This window comes from Sciurus carolinensis, chromosome 3 (genome assembly GCF_902686445.1).
Source record: "Sciurus carolinensis chromosome 3, mSciCar1.2, whole genome shotgun sequence".
In the NCBI taxonomy this organism is placed as follows: Eukaryota; Metazoa; Chordata; class Mammalia; order Rodentia; family Sciuridae; genus Sciurus; species Sciurus carolinensis.
In genome coordinates, this window is record NC_062215.1 from 60,842,542 (window position 1) to 60,867,655 (window position 25,114).

Genomic DNA, 25,114 nt, shown 5'->3' on the forward strand with positions numbered 1-25,114 from the left:
AAGGCTTTCCGGAAAGTCATCGCACCCGTGAACCGGCAACAAGGCGCGGCGCGTTTTGTCCCTCGCGGGCCTCCGTGGGCAGGGCCGGGCGCGAGGGCGGGGCAGGGGAGCGGCGGTGGGGTCAAAGGCTACAGCGCGCACCACGTGGGCCGGTGACTCCGTCCTTCCCGCAGCGGCGGCGGCGCGCAGGGCACTTGGGTTAGTGGCGCGGCGGGCGGCGCGGACAGCCTAGCCGGACGCCCGCTCCCGCCACCATGGTCATCAAGACGGACGAGTTGCCGGCGGCCGCCCCTGCCGACAGCGCCCGTGAGCATGGCTCGCAGACCGGTGGCAAGGGGAGGCCGGGCGCGGCCGGTGAGTGGGGCCGGGGCCAGCGGGCAGCGGGTTGGGGGACTGGACCGGGACAGACGGGTTCGGGACTCCGCGGGGACCACCGCCTTCCTTCTGCGCCAGGCTGGGTTGCATCTCGCTGGGCCCTCCGGCGGCCGCCCCCGCCCTGAAGGTCACCTTCACTCTCGCCCCCGGCTGCGGCCCGGGCTTCGCACGTGGGGTCCCGGAGAGGGCAACCGCGGCGGGCACACGCGCGTCAGATGGCGGGTACACGTGCGCGCACACGCGGTGTCAGGGTGCGCCGCCGCCGCCGCAAAAAGGTGGAATCGGCGGCCCCACCCCCCTCCGCCCCGGTGCATGGGTTCCCTCTAGGTTGGGGCTTTTTGACACTTTCGGCCTAACCTCTGTTAGGTTCTCTTTGCGTCAGACCCCCAGGCATTCCCTGTGCAGCAGAACTGCAGCCCTGCCAATGAAACTCGTCTTGACACTTTCCAAGCTTGGTCTGTGGGAAGAACACGAGGAGTGGGTGTGTGTGTTGTGAGGGGCCTTTTCTGGTTCATTCCTAGAGACAAGGGCTTAACCCCAGATCTTGGGTTGTAATCTTTACCCGCTTAGGTGTTGGCCTTGTCTCCTGACCTGGAGGGTCTGTCTGTGTGTGGGGGCAAAACTATGCTCTCTGGCAGGGGGAGGTGTTTATGCTAGAACTTGATCATTAACCTGCCTTATTGCGAAAAGTGGGTCAGACCAGAGTTGCTTTTTTTAAGGCAAAGGTCATTAGCGTGGAGTGGAGCTCCCAGTTCTTCCCCAAGGGGGCTGTGTAGTGGTGGCTTTGGGAGTGGCTGTAGCTAGCCTGGGGTGGGGCCTCCATTTCATCTGGTCCCCTTCTGTTTTTTTCATCATGCCTCAGACAGCAGTCTTTTGGGTGGAAGCCCCTCCCCAGCCCCTCACTTGCCATTTCTTCAAATCTTCCTCATGTCCCAGGGCTGAACCATGGTCCTCTCTACCCTGAGTGGCAGTGAAAATGTAGAGCTGCCCTTATATCCCACTCCCCCACAACCCTCATCATCATCATGTTCCTTCCCAGTGAGCAGGCTGGGGCTGACTTGGAAGTCCAGATGGGGATGATACTGGGTAGATTCTCATCCTGATTTGGGAGTCAGAATGGGACAGAGAACATTGGGTGAGACACTGTGATGTCTCCATCACAGTGCATTTACCTTGGGGGGTGGGTAATGTGACAGCTTTGCTGAATGCTTAGACAAGGCCAGGGTTTGGGCACAACAAGAAAGGCTGATAACTCCAGCCTACCAGGCTTTGCCCTGATGCAGTTCTGAATCAGTGGGGAGGCTAGATAAGAGAAGGTTGGGGTTGACTGGCTTCCCCTCCAGAAAGAGACCTGAGGAGATGAAGAGACTTGCCCAAGGTCACATAGCAATTTAGCATAGCAATTTAGTTGTCAGGGAAGCATTTGGATTTCCAGCTCATGGCCAGCATTCCAAGGCTGCCCAAAGCTGGTCCACAGGAGGCTAGGACAGACACATTTCTTTGAATTATGTGCTGAGAACTGAGGAGTTAAGATAATTCCTGTGAGAGCCGAGTGAAGCTCCCTTCTCAGCTGTGTGCTGAGGGGCTGTTTCTGGGGGGAACCTGGATCAGGGCAAGGGCACAGCTGTTCATCTTGGGGAAACTGGGGGCATTCTAGTGGGAGGACCTCGGCTCTCACATCCTAGGGAAGCTAGTCTAGATAGCCAGGACTCGAATTACAGCCAGCCTGGATCTGTTAAAAGGAGGGAGCTTTATTGGAAAACCTTCTCCCCTATACTCCCTCCCAGGTCCCTGACCTCAGTTCCCAGCTCTGGAAGATTTTCCAGTCCCCTTGAGGAGGCAGTCAAGGTCTTGGGAGCAGGCAAGGGTCTGTTACCTTCTTAGGAATAAAGCAGCTTTTAGGGGTTAAGAGAACGGGCAGGTTTTTCAAGTTCACAGTGGTGTGTCGGGTTCCTTCTGCCTAGGGGAGGTCTCTCTAGAGTTGAGGCCAAGAAGGGGAAGAGAAGAGGGCTGGCAGACTGAGGAGGAGTTCAGGGGCTTATGAGCTCCCCTAACAGGATCCTAAACCTCTTCTCATGGATAGGGTCTGGGCAGGCAGCTTCAGAAACTGGCCTAGACTTAGACCTTGAAGACCTTTTGGCCTGGGTGAGACAGAAAGAGGCAAAGATACTGGGCCTACCCAGGGTCTTCAGCCTCTGCAGCCTGAAATTCTGGATCCAGTGTCTTTTGGGACCTTGCTTCCTGCTGTAGCCTCACCTGCTGAGGTGTGGCCTGGCCCTGGCACGTCTTCTGAAGGAGACCATGCCAGGCTGAGGCGGCACACAGAGACCAGCCACTCATTCTTTTCTAACTCTTATCTGCAGCTAATGGGACTTCAGTGCTCCCAGACCAAGGCAGGATAGGCTTTGTCTCTCCACTTTAATCTGCCCAATTAAGACATGGGATGTGCACATAGTGCTGATTGGACAACCTTATCCCATTCTGCAGAATGCTCCTGTCTTTTTCCCTTACATAAACCCCAGATTCTCAGAGGAGGCCCTTGGGATATGAGAGGGGGAGCTGGCCAAGAGCTGTTGAGGCCTGGGAGATCCTATAGCTACAGATAGATCTGCCTTCTGGGCTGAGTCCTGAGGTGTCAAAGAGGAAGAGGGTGAGAAGGTGCTGCAGTGTGATCCTCCATGGGGAGGGACAGCAGATTATGCTTAGTGAGAGTGGCACTCCGAGGCAAGGGCCTGGGTATCTGACACACCTAGCCTTTTCTTGACCTGGCTTCGCTGCTGCTTTTTTCTGTAACTTTGGACAGCTTGCTTGCCTTATAGAGTCTCAGTTTCCTCAAGTTGAATGGGGTGGGGATTTGATTTAGGGACCTGCTGTGGACTGGACCTGGAATCTAGGTGGTATCAACCTCTGGGGTCATTATCAGGCTGCCCTACCCCATCCCCTTCAGCATTAGGGTGTGTTGGGGGAGTGGGTGGGAGGAGAAGGGGCTCTGTCAGGACTTAATGCTTCTTAACTTCTGGTCTTTGTGAGATGCAGAACCCTTTATGAAACTGTGGAGGGGCTGCTCAGTGGGTCCCTGGGACCCGAGGGGAGGGGGGCCTAGGGTGAGATCCTGGATCTCTGCCCCCAACACTGGTTAGTATGGATGCCGGAGCAGTTCTGACTGGGCCCTGGCAACAAGTCAGAGGCCCTGGAAGGCGCCCTGGCGAGGCCGGGCTTGCTTCTTTTCCACAGCCCAACGGCCTTCGGCCTCTTGCTGCCAGCTCCGTTTTCCCTGGGGAGACATTTGATTTTCTTCTGGCAGCGCACAGGCTGCTGGGAAGGGAAGACAGCCTGCCAGCTTCTTAGTAGAGTCTGGAGGCCTGGGGCATGGGTGCAGTTGTCCTCTGGGAGACTGGGGGCCCATCCCCCTCTCACCAGCACTAGTGACTCTCAGGAAGGGGCTAGCTGCCAGGTCACCTGCAGGGGGCAGCAGGGGCCAGAGGCCCCAGCCAGTCTCAGGAGGCAAGCAGGGCGCTCAGTGTCTGCCACTGGTGGACAGGGGGCTGCCACCTCATGGCCTGGGCCCGGGTCTGTGCCAGCTGTTGCTGGCAGCTAGCAGAAGCAGTCCTGCCCACCTGCACTGGGGTTGGAGCTGAGGAGAGGACCTCCTTGCTGAGCTCTTCTGCCAGCCAGTCCCCCAGGCCCTCCATCCTGAGGGGCTCAGGTACCCCGAATGCTGGGTTCTCTTGCTCCCCAAATGGCTTAACCTGCAGTGACCCCCTTTCTGGGGGCCATAAGGAGGTGGGCTTGCGGGCTGATAGCAGTTCCTTCTGGGGTCCTGGAGCCGCCAGGGCCTCCTGGCCCACAGCCGTCCTTCTGGCCGACCTTGAGCAGGATGCGAGGCAGGGGGAGTGTTCCCTTTCCAGGGCCACCCCGGCAGGCCTGGCCCCACTGAAACCCGAAGCCAGCCAGAGCTCCAGTCCTGGGCCGACCAGCTGCGTTAGGGCAAGGGTAGTGGCAGAGGCTGGAACAAGGGACACAGGCAGTGCTGGGCCTGGGCTGGAGGACCGGCTGCCTTGCTGCCATGACAGTCCTGAGACTTCAGAACCAAGGAGAGGGCAACTGCTGACTGCACCAGGTGGGCTGTGGGGGCTGCATGGGGGCATTCATTTGGCCCTAATCCAGTGGTGGGGAGACCTTTAGAGTTCCTTGGAGGAAAGAAGAGAGTCAAAGTTTGCCATCCTAGGGGAGAGGAAGACTCTGGGGAACCAGTGACATTCCCTTGATCTGACCAGGAATTAGGTACTCTCCCAATCCCTCTATCCCATACAGCCCCTGGGCTGAGAAAGGAAGGGGGACCTGGGGCCCACTTGCTTTATAGTCCTTCCCTGTTCCATGTCCTCCCTATTCTAGATACTCTAAGGAGCATAAGCTGCCTGTCTGGGTCCAGATCTGATTCCCTAGTTCTGGGACCTCAGAGCTCAAAACTGCTGCTCTGTTCTGGGCCCATCTAGTTTCTCCCCTCATTCCCTGGAGTTTGCTAGCCAGTAAAACCTTTCTCAGGGACCCAGTAGAGGGGAGGCTTCTCCTACCTGCCATCCGTCTTGCTGCTTTTAAAAAGCTGACCAACCACTACCCTCCTACCTGTCTACTCTGTCATTAGATGGGCAGGGCTCCCCTCCCTGGGGCTGGTGGGTCACTGGAAGGGACAGGTCCTTGTGCATCCTCTGGATTTCAGGAATTATACTCCAGGTTTGAAGAGGGTATGATGGGGAGACAAGGGTCAAGACGGACATCAGTAGAGGCCCACAGTGGGTAGAATTGAGGAAAGTGACATGACATGGATTTGTGGGCTTTGGGAATCTGGGGTCCATTCTGGTTTGGTGACCTTGAGTCAGACTCTAAACCTTTCTGGGCATTAGATCCCTTATGTGGGGTAAGGATATGGGAACTTACTAGTAAGTTGAGAGGTACAGGGAATGGAGAGTGGTTTCTCCTTAACTCCCCTAGTGTGCCTCTCTGGGCTGGCCCAGTCTTCTTTTTTGAGGTCCCTGCTTCACATTTCTGGTGCCTCTGGACAGAGGCCACAGAGCTCTGGGGAAATTCACTCCATCTGCTCTCCTGATGGCTGAGTAGGGAAGGGGAAGTGGGATCTGGATAGGATAGGCTGGCATCTGGAACAGAGCTCAGTGAGCTGTCATGTCTGGAAGAGGAACTAGCTCTGACTGTGGAACCCAGTCTGGGTGATGGGCAAACTCTGGGGCCAAGGGTCCCCATTTGCCAAATGGGCATCCAGATAGACTTTTGTTCAACTGGAGCATTTTTGAGAGGAGGTCTTTGACTCCCTAGGTCAGGAAGGCCTTGCCTTTGTTTCTCTTGGTTCCTGGGGAGAAATGGGAATTTTTGTTCTTTGCTCCTCTTTCTCCACAGCATGTGAGTTCAGTGCTCTTCACAAATATTGGACTCAGCTATGGTTGTGTAGTAATTTATTCATTTATTTGATGCCTTTTCTTTAGCCCAGGCAAGATAGAAGGTGGTAGGTAGAGCTGCTGGTATGAACAACCACCCAGAACGTAGCAGGAGGCTGCCCTGGGACAGGGTGGGTTGCAAGTCTTCCAGTAGTGATGGAGGTGGTAATTCTTCCAGCAGGGGTCTATTGGGCAGGCAGGCAGGCTTTTGGGAAGAGGCTTCATTCACCTAGGCTTTGAGTTGACCTGATGGAATGACATATCAGGGTGGCACAAACCAAAGCACAGGTTGGGTGAAGGGAGCTGAGAGCTGAGACTGACTTTCGTCATACTTAAGAGTGCTGATCTAAACTTATATCTTGTCAGCAGTGGGATTATTAGATGATTCCAGGTGGTGCTCTTTTTTTCTTTTTCTTTTTCTTCTTTTTTTTTTTGGTGGTGCTGGGGATTGAACCCAGGGCCTTGTGCATGTGACACACCAACTGAGCTATATCCCCAGCTCGAGATGGTGCTCTTAAAATTGAAGAAATCTCTGGACTAGGGTCATGACTGAAGAGACGGGATCTCATGGGTCAGGTTAGAGAAGTAGGTTGGGTGACTTGATAGGTGGTGGGCGCCTTTACAGAGCAGGGTCTAGTTCGTGGATGAAGATGAATTCATTTGCCACAAGATGAACTTTTGGTGATCCCTAAGGGACAGCAACGTGTTGCCTGGGTAGCAATTGAAAAGCTTGAGCAAAACCAGAAATGGCCATGTGAGCCTCTGGGCAGAAGGGTATTTGAAGCCATGCAAGAGGGTGAGGGGAAGTTGAAGAGAGGCTGGGGCCTAGCCCACCTCTCAGGACTACCAAAGAGGATGGAGCTGGAGAGGTAGAAACAGGAGTGTCACCTTGGTCAGGGAAGAGGAAGAAGTGTACAGTGATGTTGGTTGCTGCTGAAAAGCTAGACAGGCAGGAGAAGACCCATGGGCTTGGCTGTGAGGGTAGCATTGTAGTGTACTCAGGAGGAGAGTGGTTTGCACAGTGTGCTCAGGAGGAAGCCAGACTATAGTGGACTCGGGCGCAACAGACGGGAAGGGAGAGCACAGAATGTGGAAGAGGGAATGTGGTAGTCTGTAGGTATGTTGGTGTGAGGTGGTATGTCTAGTTAAGGCAAGTCTCAGAAGGCATGTAGATCCCGTACTATAGGGCACATGCCCAAGTGTGTGGGAGAGGTAGATGGTGTCTGACCAATAAGACCCATCTGACCCAACTCCGTTCCTATCTTCCCTAGAACCACCATCAGTCATGCTGTTGAATGGGGACTGCCCAGAGAGCCTGAAGAAGGAGGATGGGGCAGCTGAGCCACCCAGGGAGAATGGGCTGGATGAAGGTGAGCCAGGAGATGAGACTACTGGACAGGAAGTCATTGTCATTCAGGACACAGGCTTTTCTGTGAAGATCCTGGCCCCTGGGATTGAGCCCTTCTCCCTTCAGGTAAGATGGAGAAAGAGGAGATGGGAACAGGGCCTGAGCTTGCAAGGGAGGACCAGACCTGAAGGTCAAGCCCTGCTCTTACTTGTCCTGGCCTCATGTTGTAGGTAGAAAGCAGGGGTCTGAGGGTGCAGGGATCCTTACTTAGGGTCTTAGCTAGTGTGATAGATGAGGGAATCAAGGACAGATTCAGGTCATTGCCCCATTGCTAGAGGACAGCTACCAGTGAGGATTGCCAGCCCTGTTTGGAGAGAGAAGCAGTGGCAGCCAGGTGGGGTTGGCATGCTCCATGCCCCAGCCTCTTGCTCTGTACCTTTAGGTAAGAACCATGGTTTTAGGCCATGGTTTTACCATCTCCCACTGGGGCAGGTGGTATTGAATGATCTCCAAGGGCAAAGCCAGCCTAGAGATCTTGGCTGATGACTTGTTTTGGAACCAAGCAATGTCCTCTTCAGTCCTCTGTACTAGGGTTCAGGCCCTAGAGTACCCATTAAGGTGAAGACCATTTACCCTGGGGAACCTTATCATTGGGAGGAGGCAAGACTGCATTTGTTCTCCTTGCTTCTCCACAGGCTCTGCTCAGGGATTGCTCTTGGTATATAGGAGTAGTGTGGAAGGGCTCTATTCTATATGTACACACCAAGGTGTAGATAGATATGGTTTATATGAACAGGATCTGGAATGTATAAGCCCCAAAGTGAGAAACTGAGTATTTGGGGCATTTATTCTAGGGACCAGGCATGGTAGCCTGAGGGCAGAGGGTATGTCCTTGCTTCTCACTGTGTGATTCCCTCACCAGGGTGGTTTGGTCTTTTTCCCTGGCAGGTGTCTCCCCAGGAGATGGTGCAGGAGATCCACCAGGTGCTCATGGACCGTGAAGACACATGTCACCGTACCTGCTTCTCACTGCACCTGGATGGCAACATGCTGGACCACTTTTCAGAGCTGCGTAGTGTTGAGGGGCTGCAGGAGGGTTCAGTGCTCCGTGTGGTGGAAGGTTGGTTGGGAAGTTGGTGGCTTGCCAGAGTAGGGCCCCCAGAGGCAGGTCAGATAGTATTCCACCTAGCACTGTGTAGTCACAGCTGAGCACGTGGAGGTGGAACTAATAAGAGCAGTGGTCTGTCACTTAGGCTATTTTACTTACTCTGTAGCTGAGTGGTTTACAGATTAAAGACCAGAGTCTCCATACTGAAAAATCAGCCAGTCCCAAGCCAGGCTTAAAACCAGCCCTATCAAATTCTGTAAAGATAAATGTTACGTCTCATAATGAAATTAAAAAGTTTCACAGCTTTAACGTGGTGAATTTGGGCCCAGTACAGAGCTGTCAGCTCTGATGTGAGATGTTTGGTTGTAAAAGGAAAGTTTCAGCCAGGTGAGGTGGTGCATGACTGTAATCCCTGCAGCTTGGGAGGCTGAGGCAGGAGAATTGAGGGTTCAAAGCCAGCCTCAGCAATAGAGAGGCACTAAACAATTCAGAGAGACCCTGTCCCTAATTAAAATACAGAAAAGGGCTGGGGATGTGACTCAATGGTCAAGTGCCCCTGAGTTCAATCCCTGGTAGCCAAATTAAAAAAAAAAGAAAGAAAAAAGAAAAGTTCCTGTGGCCTCCCAGGTTCCAGGGCCTGTCAGCTTGTTAAGAACAAATGTGGAAAGAATCTGTCATTCACCTGTGCCCGTGATTGCTTTGACTCCTGTCAAAGAACCACCATTAAAAATCCCACAAAGCATATGTTATGGGGCACTGTTGAAGTTGGGAATCCTGTGAAGTCAAACCCTAAGAGAACCAGAACCAAGGCTGTGGAGGTTCAGGAGCTGTAAGTTCCTTCCTGCCTGAGCATGAGGGAGTAAAGCAGGCAGTTTGCAGGTTTTCTAGGGTCTTTGTGGTTTTCATGAGGTATTTGGTGGACAGTTTTTTGTGAATAAGGATCCCTGCTCACTTACATGCTGTTGGGGCAGGGAGGCAGTAGTGTGTGTTTTGAAGCCACAATTCTAGTTTGTGTGTTCATAGTGGAATTTGAAAATGGGAACCTAAAGTTGAAAATTTAAACCACCCATGGGGCTGGGGATGTGGCTCAGTGGTTAGAGTTTGCTTAGTATGCACAAGACCCTGAGTTCTATCCCCAGCACTGCTAAAACAAAAACTCCACCCTGCTAGCACCCCTGCAAACTCTTGTCTGAGCTAGGTGGGTTGTTCCTGGGTAGGGCTGTGGTAAAACACCTGCCCCCTCCCTCCTGCCAGAGCCCTACACAGTGCGGGAGGCTCGCATCCATGTGCGCCATGTCCGAGACCTGCTCAAGAGCCTGGACCCATCTGATGCGTTCAATGGTGTTGACTGCAACTCCTTGTCCTTTCTGAGTGTCTTCACTGATGGTGACCTGGGAGGTGCCGGAGGCATTGGGACTGGGGAATTGGGCAGAGGGGCAGGGAGCAAGGGGGCCAGGGGCTAGGCCTTCCCATCGGGGAGGCTGAGTCCCAAGCACACACTAGTAACACATTGAGGCAGGGAGACAACTGGTAGCCAGCTGACCACCATCCTCGGGTCCCTCAGACAGTGGGAAGCGGAAGAAGGGATTGGAGATGGACCCCATCGACTGCACACCACCTGAGTACATCCTGCCAGGGAGCCGGGAGCGGCCGTTGTGTCCCCTACAACCCCAGAACCGTGACTGGAAGGTGGGACTACTAAGGGAATGAGGTAGAGAGTCCCTGTCAGGGGTGCCCGAGAAGCTTAGCCACCTTATGATTGACTTCCTGCAGCCCCTGCAATGTCTGAAAGTGCTCACCATGAGTGGCTGGAACCCACCCCCTGGGAACCGCAAGATGCATGGGGACCTCATGTACTTGTTTGTGATCACAGCTGAGGACCGGCAAGTCAGCATCACAGCATCCACACGGGGCTTCTACCTGAACCAGTGAGCCCCTGCTGAACCCCATGTTCCCCTCTGTGTGGCCCCCTACCCCAGCTCTGAGGCAGATGCTCAGAGCACCTCCTATCTTCCTGCAGATCCACAGCCTACCACTTCAACCCCAAACCTGCCAGCCCACGCTTCCTCAGCCATTCCCTAGTGGAGCTGCTCAACCAGATCAGCCCAACCTTCAAAAAAAACTTTGCTGTGCTACAGAAGAAAAGGTAGTTCCTTTGTACCATCTCTGCAACACCCTGTCTCCCATCACAAATGAACTGAACAGTAGCATCTTCGCTTGAAGAAATGGTGCTCACAACCCCCAGTGCCCGAGTCCCCACTTAGGACTTAGTTTGCTGGTTTCTGATTCTTCGGGGCATACAGGCCCAGAGATGCTGGAGCAGTGAGAGCCTCAGATAAAGGGCCCTACAACTAGGCTCTGAGCTTGGTAGGCCGTCCATCTCCCCCTCCCCTGCCTGCCACAGGGTCCAGCGCCACCCGTTCGAGAGGATCGCCACCCCGTTCCAGGTGTATAGCTGGACGGCCCCCCAGGCAGAGCATGCCATGGACTGCGTGCGTGCAGAGGACGCCTATACCTCAAGACTGGGCTACGAGGAACACATTCCTGGACAGGTGCAGCCCCGCACTCATGGGCTTTCCTCCCCTCCTGGTGTCTGGCTGATTCCTTGCATTTCCCAAGAGGCTCCATTTGCTTCTCCATTCACTTGGGAATCTGTGGGGCTATCCATAGGGAGGTGGATAAAGGGACTGTCCAGAGCAGGTCATGGGGCACCGGGCTGAGCTTGCATCTGTCTTTCTTTTCCTTTTGCAGACTCGGGACTGGAATGAGGAGCTGCAGACAACAAGGGAGCTGCCCCGCAAGAACCTGCCTGAGCGACTGCTTCGAGAAAGAGCCATATTCAAGGTGCCCCTACCCCTCATGACTGTGAGACCCATCTGCCACTTGCCAGCTTTCTTTGTGGTCAGGAGGAAAGCCGTGGAAGCTGGGACACCTATCCCTGTTGGCTGCTGAGAGGCTGGTCCGGGTACCTACCTGCAGGGCGTCCCAGCCTCCTGCCTCCCAGCAGACTACCCCACTCCTTTTTCTGGCCTCATGAGGCTTTGAGTCCATGGGAAGAAGAAACCCACATCCTATCTGAACTAAATGCAAGGTTCATCCAGCTTCCCACCCTTCACTGACCACATGGGTCCCTCACCTGGACACACCCTTCCCACCCTTCACTGACCACATGGGTCCCTCACCTGGACACACCCTGACCTACCATGACTGTTTCTTGGGTGGTAGCATTTTTGCACAGTACTTTCAAGTTGCTTGGGTTTAAAAATTGTTAGTACTGTTACTATGATAGAAATGAGGAAAAATATTTACTTAAAAAAAAAAAAAATAGCCAGGTGTGATGGCACATACCTATAATTCCAGCGCCTTGGGAGACTAAGCCAGGAGGATCACAAGTTCAAAGTCAGCCTCAGTAGTTTGGTGAGGCCTTAAACAATTTTTTAGTGAGACCTTGTCTGAAAATTAAACAAAATGGGCTGGGATGTGATTTGGTGGTTAAGTGCCCCTGGGTTCAATCCCTGGTACCAAAAAAAAAAAAAAAAACGCCCGTCACTGGACTGCCAGAGATCATAATGGCAAAAAAATAAGAGCTCTGATTCTTGATACTAACTTGGCCAAGGAATGTGTGCCAACAGCTCTATTGGCATTATCTCTTATAATCTTTGGGACACCTCTAAAAGGTCAATGTAGTAAGCTTATCAGTGTTTTGTAGATGAGGAAACTGAGTCTGAGAGGTTACCAGTTCCAGTTCCCTTGGCACATAGCTGCTGAATCCCAAACCTGCTCCAGCCCCCATACTTCCTGTTAATCAGTAAGCACTGCTGTTCTAAGTGTTTCGTTTAGGGGTTTTTGTTGTTTTTTTTTTTTAAAGTTTTCTTTCCCTTTTCTGATTGAGGATACTTGAGTCTAGAGTCCTTCAGCTTCCAAAGCAGGCCTGGTTGCCTCCAGCATCCTGAGAGATTGGTCAGGGTAGGATGCAGTGTGAGGCTTTTGTGTGTGGGTCCTTTTTCACTCTCCCATCCTTGGCCCTTTCCAGGTACACAGTGACTTCACAGCGGCAGCCACACGGGGTGCCATGGCAGTCATTGATGGCAATGTGATGGCCATCAACCCCAGTGAGGAGACCAAGATGCAGATGTTCATCTGGAACAACATTTTCTTCAGCCTGGGCTTTGATGTCCGTGACCATTACAAGGACTTTGGTGGGGATGTGGCAGCCTATGTGGCACCTACCAACGATCTGAACGGTGTGCGCACATACAATGCAGTGGATGTGGAGGGACTGTACACACTGGGCACTGTAGTGGTAGACTACCGAGGCTATCGGGTCACGGCTCAATCCATCATCCCTGGCATCCTGGAGCGGGACCAGGAGCAGAGCGTCATCTACGGTTCCATTGACTTTGGCAAGACAGTAGTGTCACACCCACGGTACCTGGAGTTGCTGGAGCGTACCAGCCGACCCCTCAAGATCCTGCATCACCGTGTGCTCAATGACCGTGATGAGGAGGTGGAGCTCTGCTCCTCAGTTGAGTGCAAGGGCATCATTGGCAATGATGGCCGCCACTACATCCTTGACCTGCTGCGCACCTTCCCACCTGACCTCAACTTCCTGCCTGTTTCCGGTGAGGAGCTGCCTGAGGAGTGCACCCGAGCTGGCTTCCCCCGTGCCCACCGCCATAAGCTCTGTTGCCTACGCCAGGAGCTAGTGGATGCCTTTGTGGAGCACAGGTAAGGAGCACACAGCTGGAAGCCAGGGCTGTATCTCACAATGCCCAGCCAGGATGTGGCCTCAGAACCAAACAGATTCTGAGGAGAAAGAAAGTGTGGAGAGTGAAGCGGGGCAAGCTCTGGCCATACTCTCTGGGGCCACATTCCCTACCTCCCACCCTGCTCTTGATCTCAGGCTCCCAGGAAATCCAGGGGCTTCCTGTCCCTTGTCTGCAAGTGACCAGACCAGAGACTCAGCTGAGTCTATTCTCTTAAAGAACACTTGGAAATCTGCTGTTGTGGATTTGAATGTCCAATGCCAGGACTAGGAGGTGGCACATGGGGTGTTGACACTGCTGGCATTTAGTGCTTAGGAGTCAGCCATGTCAAATGTCCCATACCATAACCAACCTTCTGAAAATGACAGTGGCAGTCCTGTTGCTGTTAAGATTCTTGACTTGGAACCCTTCCCCTTGGGGAGTTCTCACTTTCTGCTGTGACCTCCTGCTGTCTATAGAGTTTTGCTGTGCACATAGGCAAGCGCACATTGGGCAGGATGTGTCCTCATGCCTGCAGGATGTCCAGCCTCAACATTCCTTAACCTGTGCAGGAAGCTACCAGGCCAGCAAAGCTTCCTGATTCCCCTTTCTCACCTCCTGCTTTGTCCTTTCTCCTCTTTAGGTACCTCCTCTTCATGAAGCTGGCCGCCCTGCAGCTAATGCAGCAGAAAGCCAGCAAGGTGGAGAACACCACCTCACTGGAAAATGGTGGTCTTTCCCCCTCGGAGTCCAAGCCTGAAGACCCTCTGGGACCCGAGGTGGGAAGCCAGGAGGAGGGCGGCAGTGCCAGTGGCCTGGCCAAGGTGAAGGAGCTGGCGGAGACCATCGCCTCAGACGATGGCACAGGTGGGGCTGCTATGGATGCCAGTGGGTAGAGCCCTTAGCCTGCCCTGGCAGCTCATCTTTGCCAGGGATGGCTCATAACCCAGCCCTGGAGAGAAGCCAGCAGACATCTCTGCAGGGAGCTGGGGGCAAGAGGCTCAGGGTAACCCAGCCCCACCAGAGGTGGAGTGGGACCACCTGCCATCGTGCCATGTCCCCACAGCAGACCCCCGGAGCCGGGAGGTGATCCGCAATGCATGCAAGGCTGTTGGCTCCATCAGCAGCACGGCCTTCGACATTCGCTTCAACCCTGACATCTTCTCACCAGGCAAGCAGTGGTCCATGTAGAAGTGTTGGGCGGCAGGGGCAGGACTTTGGGCTTTGGGCCTCATTGCCCATCTGAGCACTGCCATGCTTGCCCCAGTAACATCTTTCTTACCCCTTCAACTCCCCTACCTAGTTCAGGCTTCTCTCCTGTCTCCTGCAGGGGTTCGCTTCCCTGAGTCCTGCCAGGATGAAGTTCGGGACCAGAAGCAGCTGCTGAAAGATGCAGCTGCCTTCTTGCTTTCCTGCCAGATTCCTGGCTTGGTGAGGGAGGGGCTGCAGGGGTGGACGAGGGCTACCCAGGAGGGCTGTGGCACGCCCTGGTGTCTCAGGGGTGTCTGACACCAGACTTGGAACTTTTGCAGGGGTTGCTTCTTCAGTGACCCCTGGCCTACAGGTCAGGCAGGACCAAGTGATCATCTCCATTTTATAAACGGGGAACCTGATCCCAAGAGATCAAGGGAGGCCCGCCCTGCTGAGCCTGGGGTCTGGTACTCTGAACCCCGAGTAGTGAGAGGTCTCATCCTCATAGACTTTGTACCCTTGTGTGATGTGTTCACTCCCACTTCAGTAGGCAGCCCTTGGGTCAGATGGCCTGCCTGTCTCATTGTTGAGTGTCCAAGGCTCAGGAAATAGGGATAAAACTGTGGCTCCCACATAGTAACCTGCTCCTTCCCATGTGGTCATTTGGCCCTCAGTTCTTCACCCATGACCTCTGGCCCTGCTTCCCTGTTGGGAGGGTGGCTGCTCCTGTTTTCCTATTCTGTGTAGCAAGTTTGAGACAGGTTCTCATGGCCTTGCTGCTGCTTTGTCTTCCCGCTTGGGAGCTGGGGTCTTATCCCCTCCTTCCCTCAGGGCCCCAGGACAGCGTGAGCTCCCTAGGAGGACCCAGGGGGGTGGAGGCAGAGGGCCCAGACTGGGGCCCTGACCTGCTGCAGCCTGCAGGTGAAGGACTGCACAGATCATGCGGTGCTGCCCATGGACGGGGCCACACTGGCTGAGGTGATGCGCCAGCGTGGCATCAACATGCGCTACCTGGGCAAGGTACTGGACCTGGTGCTGCGGAGCCCAGCCCGTGACCAGCTGGACCACATATACGTGAGTGGGGCTGAGGGTGGACTGTGAGATAGGCAGGCGGGAAGAGACCTGGGACCTGATCCAGATTTCCTTCTTTAAATCCTTTTAGAAAATTGGCATTGGCGAACTCATCACCCGCTCTGCCAAGCACATCTTCAAGACATACTTACAGGTGCCACCCTCCCCAGCCTGGCCAGCCTCCCTGAGTGTTGGGCTTTAGAGAAGAGCCCTGAGTTGTAGTTGAGGACCTTTGTGACTTTGGTCAGACCTTTGTGACTTTGGTCATAACCTCCCTTGCAGGGAGTCGAGCTCTCGGGCCTTTCAGCTGCCATCAGCCACTTCTTGAACTGCTTCTTGAGTTCCTATCCCAACCCTGTGGCCCACCTTCCTGCTGATGAGCTGCTTTCCAAGAAGAGGAACAAGAGGAGGAAAAACCGTCCCCCAGGGGCTGCAGATAACACAGCCTGGGCTGTCATGACCCCCCAGGAACTCTGGAAGAACATCTGCCAGGAGGCCAAGAACTACTTCGACTTCAGCCTCGAATGGTGTGGGCATGGGGTGCTGGGGGTGATGGTCAGGTAGAGGAGGTTGTGCTGCTGGTCTCCCAGGCAGCATCAAAGTTCTGTGGTCAGGGGCAGTGGAGTGAAGAGAGGCGGGAAGAACGGGTAGCTGAGGATCGGTGACATGGGGTGCAGGAAGGGGAGCATTAGCTCTTGGATACCAGAGGTTGAGCAGTGGGGGGCTCCTGGAATAAGATGGAGAAGCAGCTGTCCAGAGAGGCAGGGAAAGTCCTGGGCTGCTCAGGACCCAAACTTCTCCCCTAGTGATTCTGTGGACCAGGCTGTGGAGACCTACGGCCTGCAGAAGATAACACTGCTGCGGGAGATCTCCTTAAAAACTGGAATCCAGGTGGGCAGAGGTCACAGTGCCCTGGCTCTGTGGATTCCCGTCCTATACAGGGCCACAGGGTCATTGGGGTGGTGGCTTTCTCAGATTGGCAGACTCTGGATGCTTGCTGGTGGGCTGGGAGTTGCTAGCCCTTTGAGCCTAATGCTGAAGCTGCTTGTCCCCCAGATTTTGCTGAAGGAGTATAGTTTCGACAGCCGCCACAAGCCCGCATTCACTGAGGAGGACGTGCTCAACATCTTCCCCGTGGTTAAGCATGTCAACCCTAAGGCCTCGGATGCCTTCCACTTCTTCCAGAGTGGGCAGGCCAAAGTACAGCAGGGTGCGTGGCTGGGCGTGCCAGGGGAGGTGGGGGCATCCCTCAGCCTGCTCTGACCTTGCTGCGGTGGGCTGCCCTGCAGGCTTCCTGAAGGAGGGCTGCGAGCTCATCAATGAGGCCCTGAACCTGTTCAACAATGTGTATGGAGCTATGCATGTGGAGATCTGTGCCTGCCTGCGCCTCCTGGCCCGTCTCCACTATATTATGGGTGACTATGCTGAGGTGGGTGGCCCTAGAGCACCCTTGGGCTGCATTATAGAGACCTTGATGAGGAGTGAGGAGCCTGGGGCTGCATTGTCATGCCCTGCAGTAGTAGGAGATGGTGTCCAGGCTGTCCAAGGTGTTAGGATGCTGCTCCCCTTGGCAGTCCTATGGGGAAGCAGGCAGGATCCAGGGAGCCCCTGGATTCACCTATGAGCTTCCTTTCAGCTCCACCCCTCACTCAGTGTACTTGGGAGAGCTTAGGGGCCGCCTTTACTGCAGTTAAGGTGAATACATGGGAAGGACTCAGGGCCTGCCCTCCGGTGACACTGGCAAGGGTAAATTCTGAGACCCTGTGAGGAGTGTGGCATGGTTCCCATCACCTTGCAGGTGCCCTGTGGAAGCCACACAGTGTGGTGTTTTTGTTGTCATCGTTAATGTTTTGTGGCCTGGTTTGCAGACTACCTTTCTGACCCTGGAGCTTTGAGAGTCCGTTTCAGGGATCATTATGCTTTAGGTTGTCCCCCACTTCCCTTCAGAGGGGTTCTATTTAACCTTTTTGTGTAGGCATTTAAAAAAATTTTTTTTAGATGTTGATGAACCTTTATTTTTATTTATTTATTTATATGTGGTGCTGAGAATTGAACCCAGTGCCTTACATATGTTAGGCAAGTGCTCTACCACTGAGCCACAACCCCAGCCCCATGTATAGGCATCTTTTTTTTTTTTTTTAAAGTTAGTTTTATTTCTAGTACAGTTTTGGGTTGGGTTTGTATGTATGTTTTTGTATAGATTTTGTTAGGGGAAGACGACTTGACAGTAAATTTTTAGTCTGGTGTGGTGGCCCATGGCTATGATCCACATAATCTGTGACTCAGCGCTGAGGCAGGAGAGCCACAAGTTTGATGCCAGCCTCAGCAACTTAGCAAGACTCTGTCTCAAAATTTAAAAAAAAAAAAAAAAAAGAAAAAAGAAATTTTTTTAAATGTAGCTCAGTCATAAAGTGCTTAGGGTTCAGTCCCTAGTGCCAAAAACATAAAATAGAGTAGATTTTTAGAAGGCCTTGTTGGGGTGTGGACATCCACAGTGACAACCGCTGGGTATAAGCCACTCTACTGCCTTTGTGCAAAGAAAGAATAGAAAGTACAGCTGGAGCTGGTTAGGCCGAACAGCTTAGGCTGAGCAGCAAGGTGTGGGCTCTGGTGTTGGGTAGTACCCACCCTGACACTAACCACCCCACCTCCTCAGGCCCTCAGTAACCAACAAAAGGCAGTGCTGATGAGCGAGCGAGTGATGGGCATTGAGCACCCCAACACCATCCAGGAATACGTGAGTAACTACCCTGGGTAGCCTTTGTGGAGGTGGGGCCTGCACTGGCCTGACCATCATGGCCCCACCCACAGATGCACCTGGCCCTGTACTGCTTCGCCAGCAGCCAGCTGTCCACAGCGCTGAGCCTACTGTACCGTGCCCGCTACCTCATGCTGCTCGTGTTTGGGGAGGACCACCCTGAGATGGCTCTGCTGGATGTGAGTGCCAGGGAGGGGAGCTGTAGGGACCAACCTCAGTCCATGAGAGCAGGAGCTGACCATGTCCTCACTTGCCCTCCAGAACAACATCGGTTTGGTGCTGCATGGTGTGATGGAATATGACTTGTCATTGCGTTTCCTGGAGAATGCGCTGGCTGTTAGCACCAAGTACCACGGGCCCAAAGCCCTCAAGGTGGCCCTCAGGTGAGTCTACACTGGTCCAGACCCACAGGGACCCAGTGGGCTTTTGATGGGGTAGAGGAGGAACCCAGTGCTATTTTTATCTGACTCCTGTGAAAATTTTTCTTAACCTCCACCTCTGTTCTGTATCCTGGACTTGTGTGGTCTCCCCAGGAGGATTTCCAGGGATGGATCTAGAGCAGAGCCCCAGGCCCCAGAAGGCCCTCAGTGCCCCTGCCCACTCTCATCCTTCCTTTGTCCTGTGCACTATGTTTCCCTGTAGCCACCACCTCGTTGCCCGGGTCTATGAGAGCAAAGCTGAGTTCCGGTCAGCCCTGCAGCATGAGAAGGAGGGCTACACCATATACAAGACCCAGGTGAACCATGGCAGGGGCTGCAGGGGGCTGGACCTAAGCACTGCGGGCAGCCCTGATTCCCTCCTGCTGGAGTCCTCCAGCCCTGATTTCCCCTGTCCGTCATAGCTGGGTGAGGACCACGAGAAGACCAAGGAGAGCTCTGAGTACCTCAAGTGCCTGACCCAGCAGGCTGTCGCCCTGCAGCGCACCATGAATGAGATCTACCGCAATGGCTCCAGCGCCAACATCCCGCCCCTCAAGGTATGATTTCCCTGGGCATGTGGCTGGGCTGTGGCCTGTGGGTCCCTGGCCTCACTCCCTGACTTGTCCTCCCCACTGCCCATCAGTTCACAGCCCCCAGCATGGCCAGTGTCTTGGAGCAGCTGAACGTCATCAATGGCATCCTCTTCATTCCTCTCAGGTGAGACCCTTCTCAGCATACACCCCTGGCCTTTAAGTTTCCATTTTTAATGTCACACATTGACATGGCTGCAAATTGAGAAGTGTAGCCAGTAATGAGAGGTTCCTTGTTATTCCTCCCAGAAATTACACAATTGAGCAAATACATAGCTATGATCTTTTTCCCTTTTTGTACATGAAATTGTAGCATACCATGCACATAGAATTTTGGGTATTTATATCACTTAACAATATATTTTGATGGTCTTTTATATCCAGCAGATAAGAAGTGGCTCCCTTTCTATTCCAGACCAGGGATGTCCCTTATAAACAGACTAACCCTGAGGGTTCTCTGAGGATTTCCTACTGGCACCTATTAACTGTGCAACCTTTGGGAGCTCGTCCCCCTCCCCTCTTCCCTCCCACCATTGTGGGAAGTCGGTTTGGTCAGCCAGCAGTGCTGCACCCGCTCCCATTCTCTGCGTGTGGTCTGCTGTAGGAGAGGACAGGTTGCAACTCATTGAATTTGGCATGAAGGGGAGTGGGAGCCAGGCCTTGGTAGAAGGCTCCCTCCAGTGCATGGAACTTGAGACTTTTAGCACTTAGGGACTTTTGTGCTTTAGGAAGGGAAGTGCTTGTTTCACACATCTCTCACAAAATAAAACACAGCTTAACCATGTCCTGAATGTAAATGTAACCAAAACCAGCAAGGTGGCAGAGGGCCCAAGCTACTCTGACTTCACTTTCACCCCACCCTCCCATCCTTCCACTCAGCCAAAAAGACTTGGAGAATCTGAAGGCCGAGGTGGCACGGCGGCACCAGCTCCAGGAGGCCAGCAAAAACAGGGATAAGGCCGAGGAGCCCATGGCCACTGAGCCTGAGCCAGCGGGGGCTCCAGAGGATGTGGGCTCCCAGCCCCAGGCTGCCAAGGACCCTTCCTCCCCAAGCTTGCAGGGATAGAAAGGGAAAGACAGATGGACTGTTAGTCAGCGGCCCGTTACCCAGTGATCCAGACTCCAGGAGAAGGGGGCGTGCCCTGCAGATCGGGAGAGGAAGCCAGTCCCTCTTCTTCCATGTTCCACCCACCCCACCCCAGCATCCTCCTGGGACCCCAGCCTGGCCTGCCTGCTCCCCAAAAGATGTTTTTGCACTGGTTCAATGAATATACAATGCAGAGGCCTAACTGAAGACACATGAAAGGAGTGTGTGGGCACTGGTTCCAGCTGGGGGGCAGGTGCCCCTCAGGCCCCATCCTCAAGCAGGTGTGTGTGAGTGTGTCCATGCCCGTGAATGTCTTGATTCGTCCCACCTAACTTGTACATAGCCCCCAGTCAGTTCTGAGTGGATGACGTGCAGATGCGATTTCTCAGGTCACTTGTATGTTTGACATTATGGCTGCTGCTTTTGCTGCCACTGCCCCTGGGCCCAGCCTGGCTTAAGTCCAGGTCTTAAGCCAAAAAAGAGGGGGCTTTCCTGTGTCCTTGGAGAGGGAGCCAGAGCTCTGGCAGGCTGGAGGTTTGGGGTGCACTTTAGTGATGAGAGCTGCAGTGGCTTTACTAATCATGATGGGGCTTGACCTGGCTGTAGCTTCAGGGCAAGGGAGAAGGGGGCCAGCGGTCGTGGGCCCTTAAACACCCAATCACCCAACCCAGCCTGTCTGCCTTTGGGCTGCCACAGACTCTGACTTGCCTCTCCGCTCCCTGCACCCCAGGTGGGATAACCTTGGGGGCCACAGTTTGAATGTATCCTCCCATTTTAACCTGAGCTGCCTAACGCACAGTGGGGGTAGGGTGGGCAAGGGGCTGGGTAACCAGGACTGAATCATGGATCCTGGGGAGAAATTACAGGTAGAAGTCACCTCTGGAGCCCAGCTCCCTACCTGATCTTTGTCACACAGGCACCTTCAGAGAGTAGATCAGGGGTAGTGGGGACCTTCATCGGCTCAACTGCTCCCTCTCCCTGCCTGCCTGTGTCGCTTCTCTGTGCCTGCTGTCGAGCCCTACCCAGGAGGAGATCTTTGCCCTGTAAGCCCAAGGGAGCTACCTGGGGCTTTGCAGAGAGCTGCTTATGGGTAGGGTCTGTCCAGGCACTTTGTTTCAAAGGGAGTGGGCATGAATTAGCAAGCGAGGCATCCCACAGCTGATCAAGAACTTTTTCTTGTTTTTAAACCATCACGTCTTCATTTCACATTGGAATAAAATGAGTTTTTGAAACCTGCTGCCCAGGCCTCCCCAGTGTGTTCTGTAACCCTGCCTCTTGTGTTCGACTGTAAGGATTGTTGTTGGAAATGTTACTGGGAGTTGACTGTAAATTAGGTCAAATTCAAGGTTATGCTTATAATGTCACTGAAGTGGGAGGAAAGGGGGTGGAGACCTAGGCACTTAGCTGAGGCTTACCCATGAGTTTGTTGCATAGGTGACAAGAAGAAAGGTTGGAATGAAGCCTGGGTGGGGGATGGGTACTAAGAGGGTGCCTAGGCCCTGGACAGGTTGGACTTGTTACATTATTGAATAGCTAATTGGCTGAGCACCTGCCCTTGTCCCTTCACTTGCAGCAGGAAGATTGGGTCTAGGTTTGTAGTGCAAGGAGAATGAGAAGTGTGTATAGTCAGTCATCTTGTAGGGCTTATATTGTTTTCGGTGGTACTCAAAATTGAACCTAGGGGCACTCAACCTCTACTACATCCGCTGCCCTTTTTATTTTTTACTTTGAGACTAAGTTGCTGAAGCTGGCCTCAAACTTCCAATCCTTCTGCCTCAGCTTCCCAAGTCTCTGGAATTATAGGCAAGTCCCACGCCAGCTAGCAACTTTTTTTTTTGCAGGTCTGAGGATTGAACCCAGGGCTTTAGTACATGCTAGGCAAGTGCTCCACCACTGAACTACAACCTCACCCCTCAAGTGTAGGTTTCAGAGCCAGCTCATGAAGAGCAATATGAAATGCAAAGAGGAAGCCCGGTGCTGTGGTGCATGCTTATAAATCCCAGTGGCTTGGGAGACTGAGCAGGAGGATGGAGGGTTCAAAGTCAGCCTCAGCAACTTAGCGAGGCTCTAAGCAACTTAGTCTGTCTCTAAATAAAATACAAAAAGGCTGGGGATGTGGCTTGGTGGTTGAGCACCCCGTGTTCAAAACCTCAGTACCCCCCTCCCCCACACCAAATGGGAAGAGGAGCTCAACTAGGGGAACTTCAGAGGCTGAACCTATGACATGGGATGCAGCATGTGGAAGGGGCCTACGGACAGGGGAAGTTTGTTGTAAAGTGGGTGGCTGTTGCTCAGCTATCCCTCTCCAGAGCCCTGAGCATAATGGATGCTTGAATGTCTTTTTGGTGGTTTGTGGTGCTGGGGCTCCGACGCAGGGCTGAAGTTAGGTAAGTGCCCTACCACTGAGCTATGCCCCAGCCCTTGAATCCCTTTTTGAGTGCTTGGAGAGTCCTTAGTGTGTTGGATATCCTGAAAAGAAAAGGAAAAAAAAAAAAAAAAAAAAAAATCGAAACCTGATGTCTTGTTAGTTTCCCTGAGCAAACTTGGAGAAACAACCCTGACCTGAGGCTTAAGTGGTACGTTTCACAGGGCCTGTGGATATGGGGCATCATGTGAAGCAGAGACTGGCTTGGATTTAATTAGCATTGTGGCTGCTAGTCACCTGAGAGGCCCATTTTTCCTGGTTGATCCCTTAAGCGTATTAGTGCTGTCAGACATCTTCTGTCAACCCAGGTAACAAGGGGCTGTTCTATAAAGGAAAAACTGGAGGTGCACAGTCACCCTTTCTCTTCCCTTTTAGTTGGCAGGATTCTGTTTTTTCCCTAGTGCTGGGAATTGAACTCAAGGGCATTCTACCATGGAACCACATCCCCAGCCCTTTTTATTTTTTAAGACAGGACGCTGTTAAATTGCTGAGGCTGGGGACTGGGGATATAGTTCAGTTTGTAGAGTGCTTGCCTGTCAAGCACAAGGTCCTGGGTTCAACCCCCCAGCACCACACACACACAAAAAAAACTGCCGAGGCTGGCCTGGATTGTGTGATCCTCCTGTCTCAGCCTCCTGAGTACCTGGGATTATAGGCATGCCCCACTGCACCTGGTAGATTTCAGTTTTTGCTGAAAAGGTAAATAGGCATTATCAGGGAAAGCTTAGTGTGAGACCTGGTATGTGCTAGGTTCTGGCTGCTCTGTGGATGGGCAGCTATTCAAGATGAAAAAACAGTCTCCCCGAGTTGTGTGTGGCCCATATATCCTGATCTTTTACTTTCTATTTGACTCTTATTCCGTGTTTGGATTCTCTTAACATGTATATTTATTTAAAAAATATTTTAGGACTGTAGATGTAGCTTAATGGTAGCACACATGACTAGCATACACAAGACTTGTTTTGATCCCCAGCACCACACACCAAAAACTTTTTACAGTAACCACCATAACCAAACTTTGAGGGTTGTGTTATCTGCGTCCATTTCCAGCCCTCCAAATGGTCATTGCTGAATGTAATGAGTACTGAGAAAACTGTTAGCCTTAATTCAGAAATTCCCATGTATATTGCAGTTGAGAATGAAATATCCTGATGTGGCCCAACGATTTCCTCACCACAACCTCCAGGGTCCAAACTACCAAATAAAATCAGGTGGCTGGGGCTGGGGAGATAGTTCAGTTGGTAGAGTGCTTGCCTTGCAAGCACAAGGCCCTGGGTTTGATCCCCAGCACCGCAAAAAAAAAAAAAAAAAAAAAACAGGTGGCTAACAAGTGTAAGGTGAAATATTCCTACTAATGGTGGTAATCCACTGATTTTAAAAAGTATGATTAAATCCACTGATTTAAAAAGATGTAGAGTATTCAGGACACAGTGACCCTGAAGATAAAATGACCACATATTTGTGCACCACAATTTTTGCTTATCAATCCCCAGCTTCCTGTGCCCGAATGGGTGAGCAGTGGGTGACGCAATAGAGCACTCAGGAATGGGGTAACATCTTTCTTGAGCATGGTGGTACATGCACACCTGTGATCCCAGCGACTCAGGAGGCTGAGGCAGGGGATATAAAGTGCTCCTGAGTTCAATCCCCAGTGGTGGGCAGGGAGGTTGTTTGAAACGTCTCAGAACGTCCTCCTTACACATAATAGCTCATAAGGTACAGTACACAGCACAACTAGCGAGTGCATTTCAAGTCGCAGCTCACACCTTAATTGACTGTAATACCTCTGGTCTGCAACTCTCATATGTCAGCCTTGGTTTTCCTGTCCCTAAAACATATTTACCAGCAGGGGGCGTGTGTATGAAGCATTTGTCCCTAATAAGAATTTGTAATGCCATTTGTCTTCCTCCCCGCCCTAGTCCCTCCACCTCCAATTTCAGTGAGAGGGCCAAGTGACCAAGTGGGAATGATGACCATCAAACATTCACAAAGCAATGAACTACTTGTGTCAAAAGTGAAGATGAAAGGGAGAGAAATCTGAGTAAAAACCCTGGCTACCAGGGGCTGGGGTTCAGGGACCAGCAACTTTTGCCCAAATTTCTTTGGTGAGAAGTTGAATCATTTAGATCAGTGGTTCTCAAATAAGCATCAGAATCATCTGGAGGCATGTTGAAATGTTTCTGGGCTCTCCTGTCCTTGCTTCCAAAATGACAAAGCAAATAAGGAATGACCGTGTCAAAAAGGGCCATGGCCATGTACAGCCTATTTGCTGCACAATCTGCGCAGTATGTGCCTAAGGACGAGGCCATTAAGAAACTCAGCATTCAAAACACAGTAGAGGCTGCAGCTGTGTTCAATGCTTCTGTGCTTCCCAAGCTGTGTATGAAGCTGCTTTACTGCATGAACTGTATCGTTCACAGCACGGTGATCAGGAATGGATCCCTTGAAGCCCAGAAGGACCAGATCCCCCACCCCAATTTAGACTTGTGATGCTGCTTCACAACCTTGACCTATGTGGAAGGAGCTGGGTCCTTACTAAAGAAAAAC

The 25,114-nt window shown here is 52.7% G+C and overlaps 1 protein-coding gene across 4 annotated transcripts; it reads left to right on the plus strand.

Moving 5' to 3' along the window:
* Positions 1-140: 140 nt before the first annotated feature.
* On the plus strand, positions 141-21,381 carry Cluh (clustered mitochondria homolog). Of its 4 annotated transcripts, none has more exons than XM_047546180.1 (26): positions 141-354; positions 7,097-7,299; positions 8,122-8,293; positions 9,536-9,679; positions 9,846-9,970; positions 10,055-10,209; positions 10,302-10,427; positions 10,686-10,833; positions 11,033-11,125; positions 12,315-13,009; positions 13,670-13,893; positions 14,096-14,197; positions 14,357-14,457; positions 15,139-15,291; positions 15,380-15,442; positions 15,571-15,815; positions 16,095-16,179; positions 16,345-16,498; positions 16,578-16,717; positions 17,945-18,025; positions 18,100-18,225; positions 18,308-18,429; positions 18,689-18,782; positions 18,888-19,022; positions 19,109-19,182; positions 19,935-21,381. In XM_047546180.1, the coding sequence occupies exons 1-26, from the start codon at positions 255-257 to the stop codon at positions 20,119-20,121; spliced, it is 4,047 nt and encodes a 1,348-aa protein (XP_047402136.1). In that variant the 5' UTR covers positions 141-254; the 3' UTR covers positions 20,122-21,381. The 4 variants fall into 4 exon arrangements, with proteins under 4 accessions (XP_047402136.1, XP_047402135.1, XP_047402134.1 ...); XM_047546179.1 differs by having other exon boundaries at positions 142-354; positions 14,093-14,197; XM_047546178.1 differs by lacking the exon at positions 141-354 and adding an exon at positions 4,301-4,495.
* Positions 21,382-25,114: the final 3,733 nt, after the last annotated feature.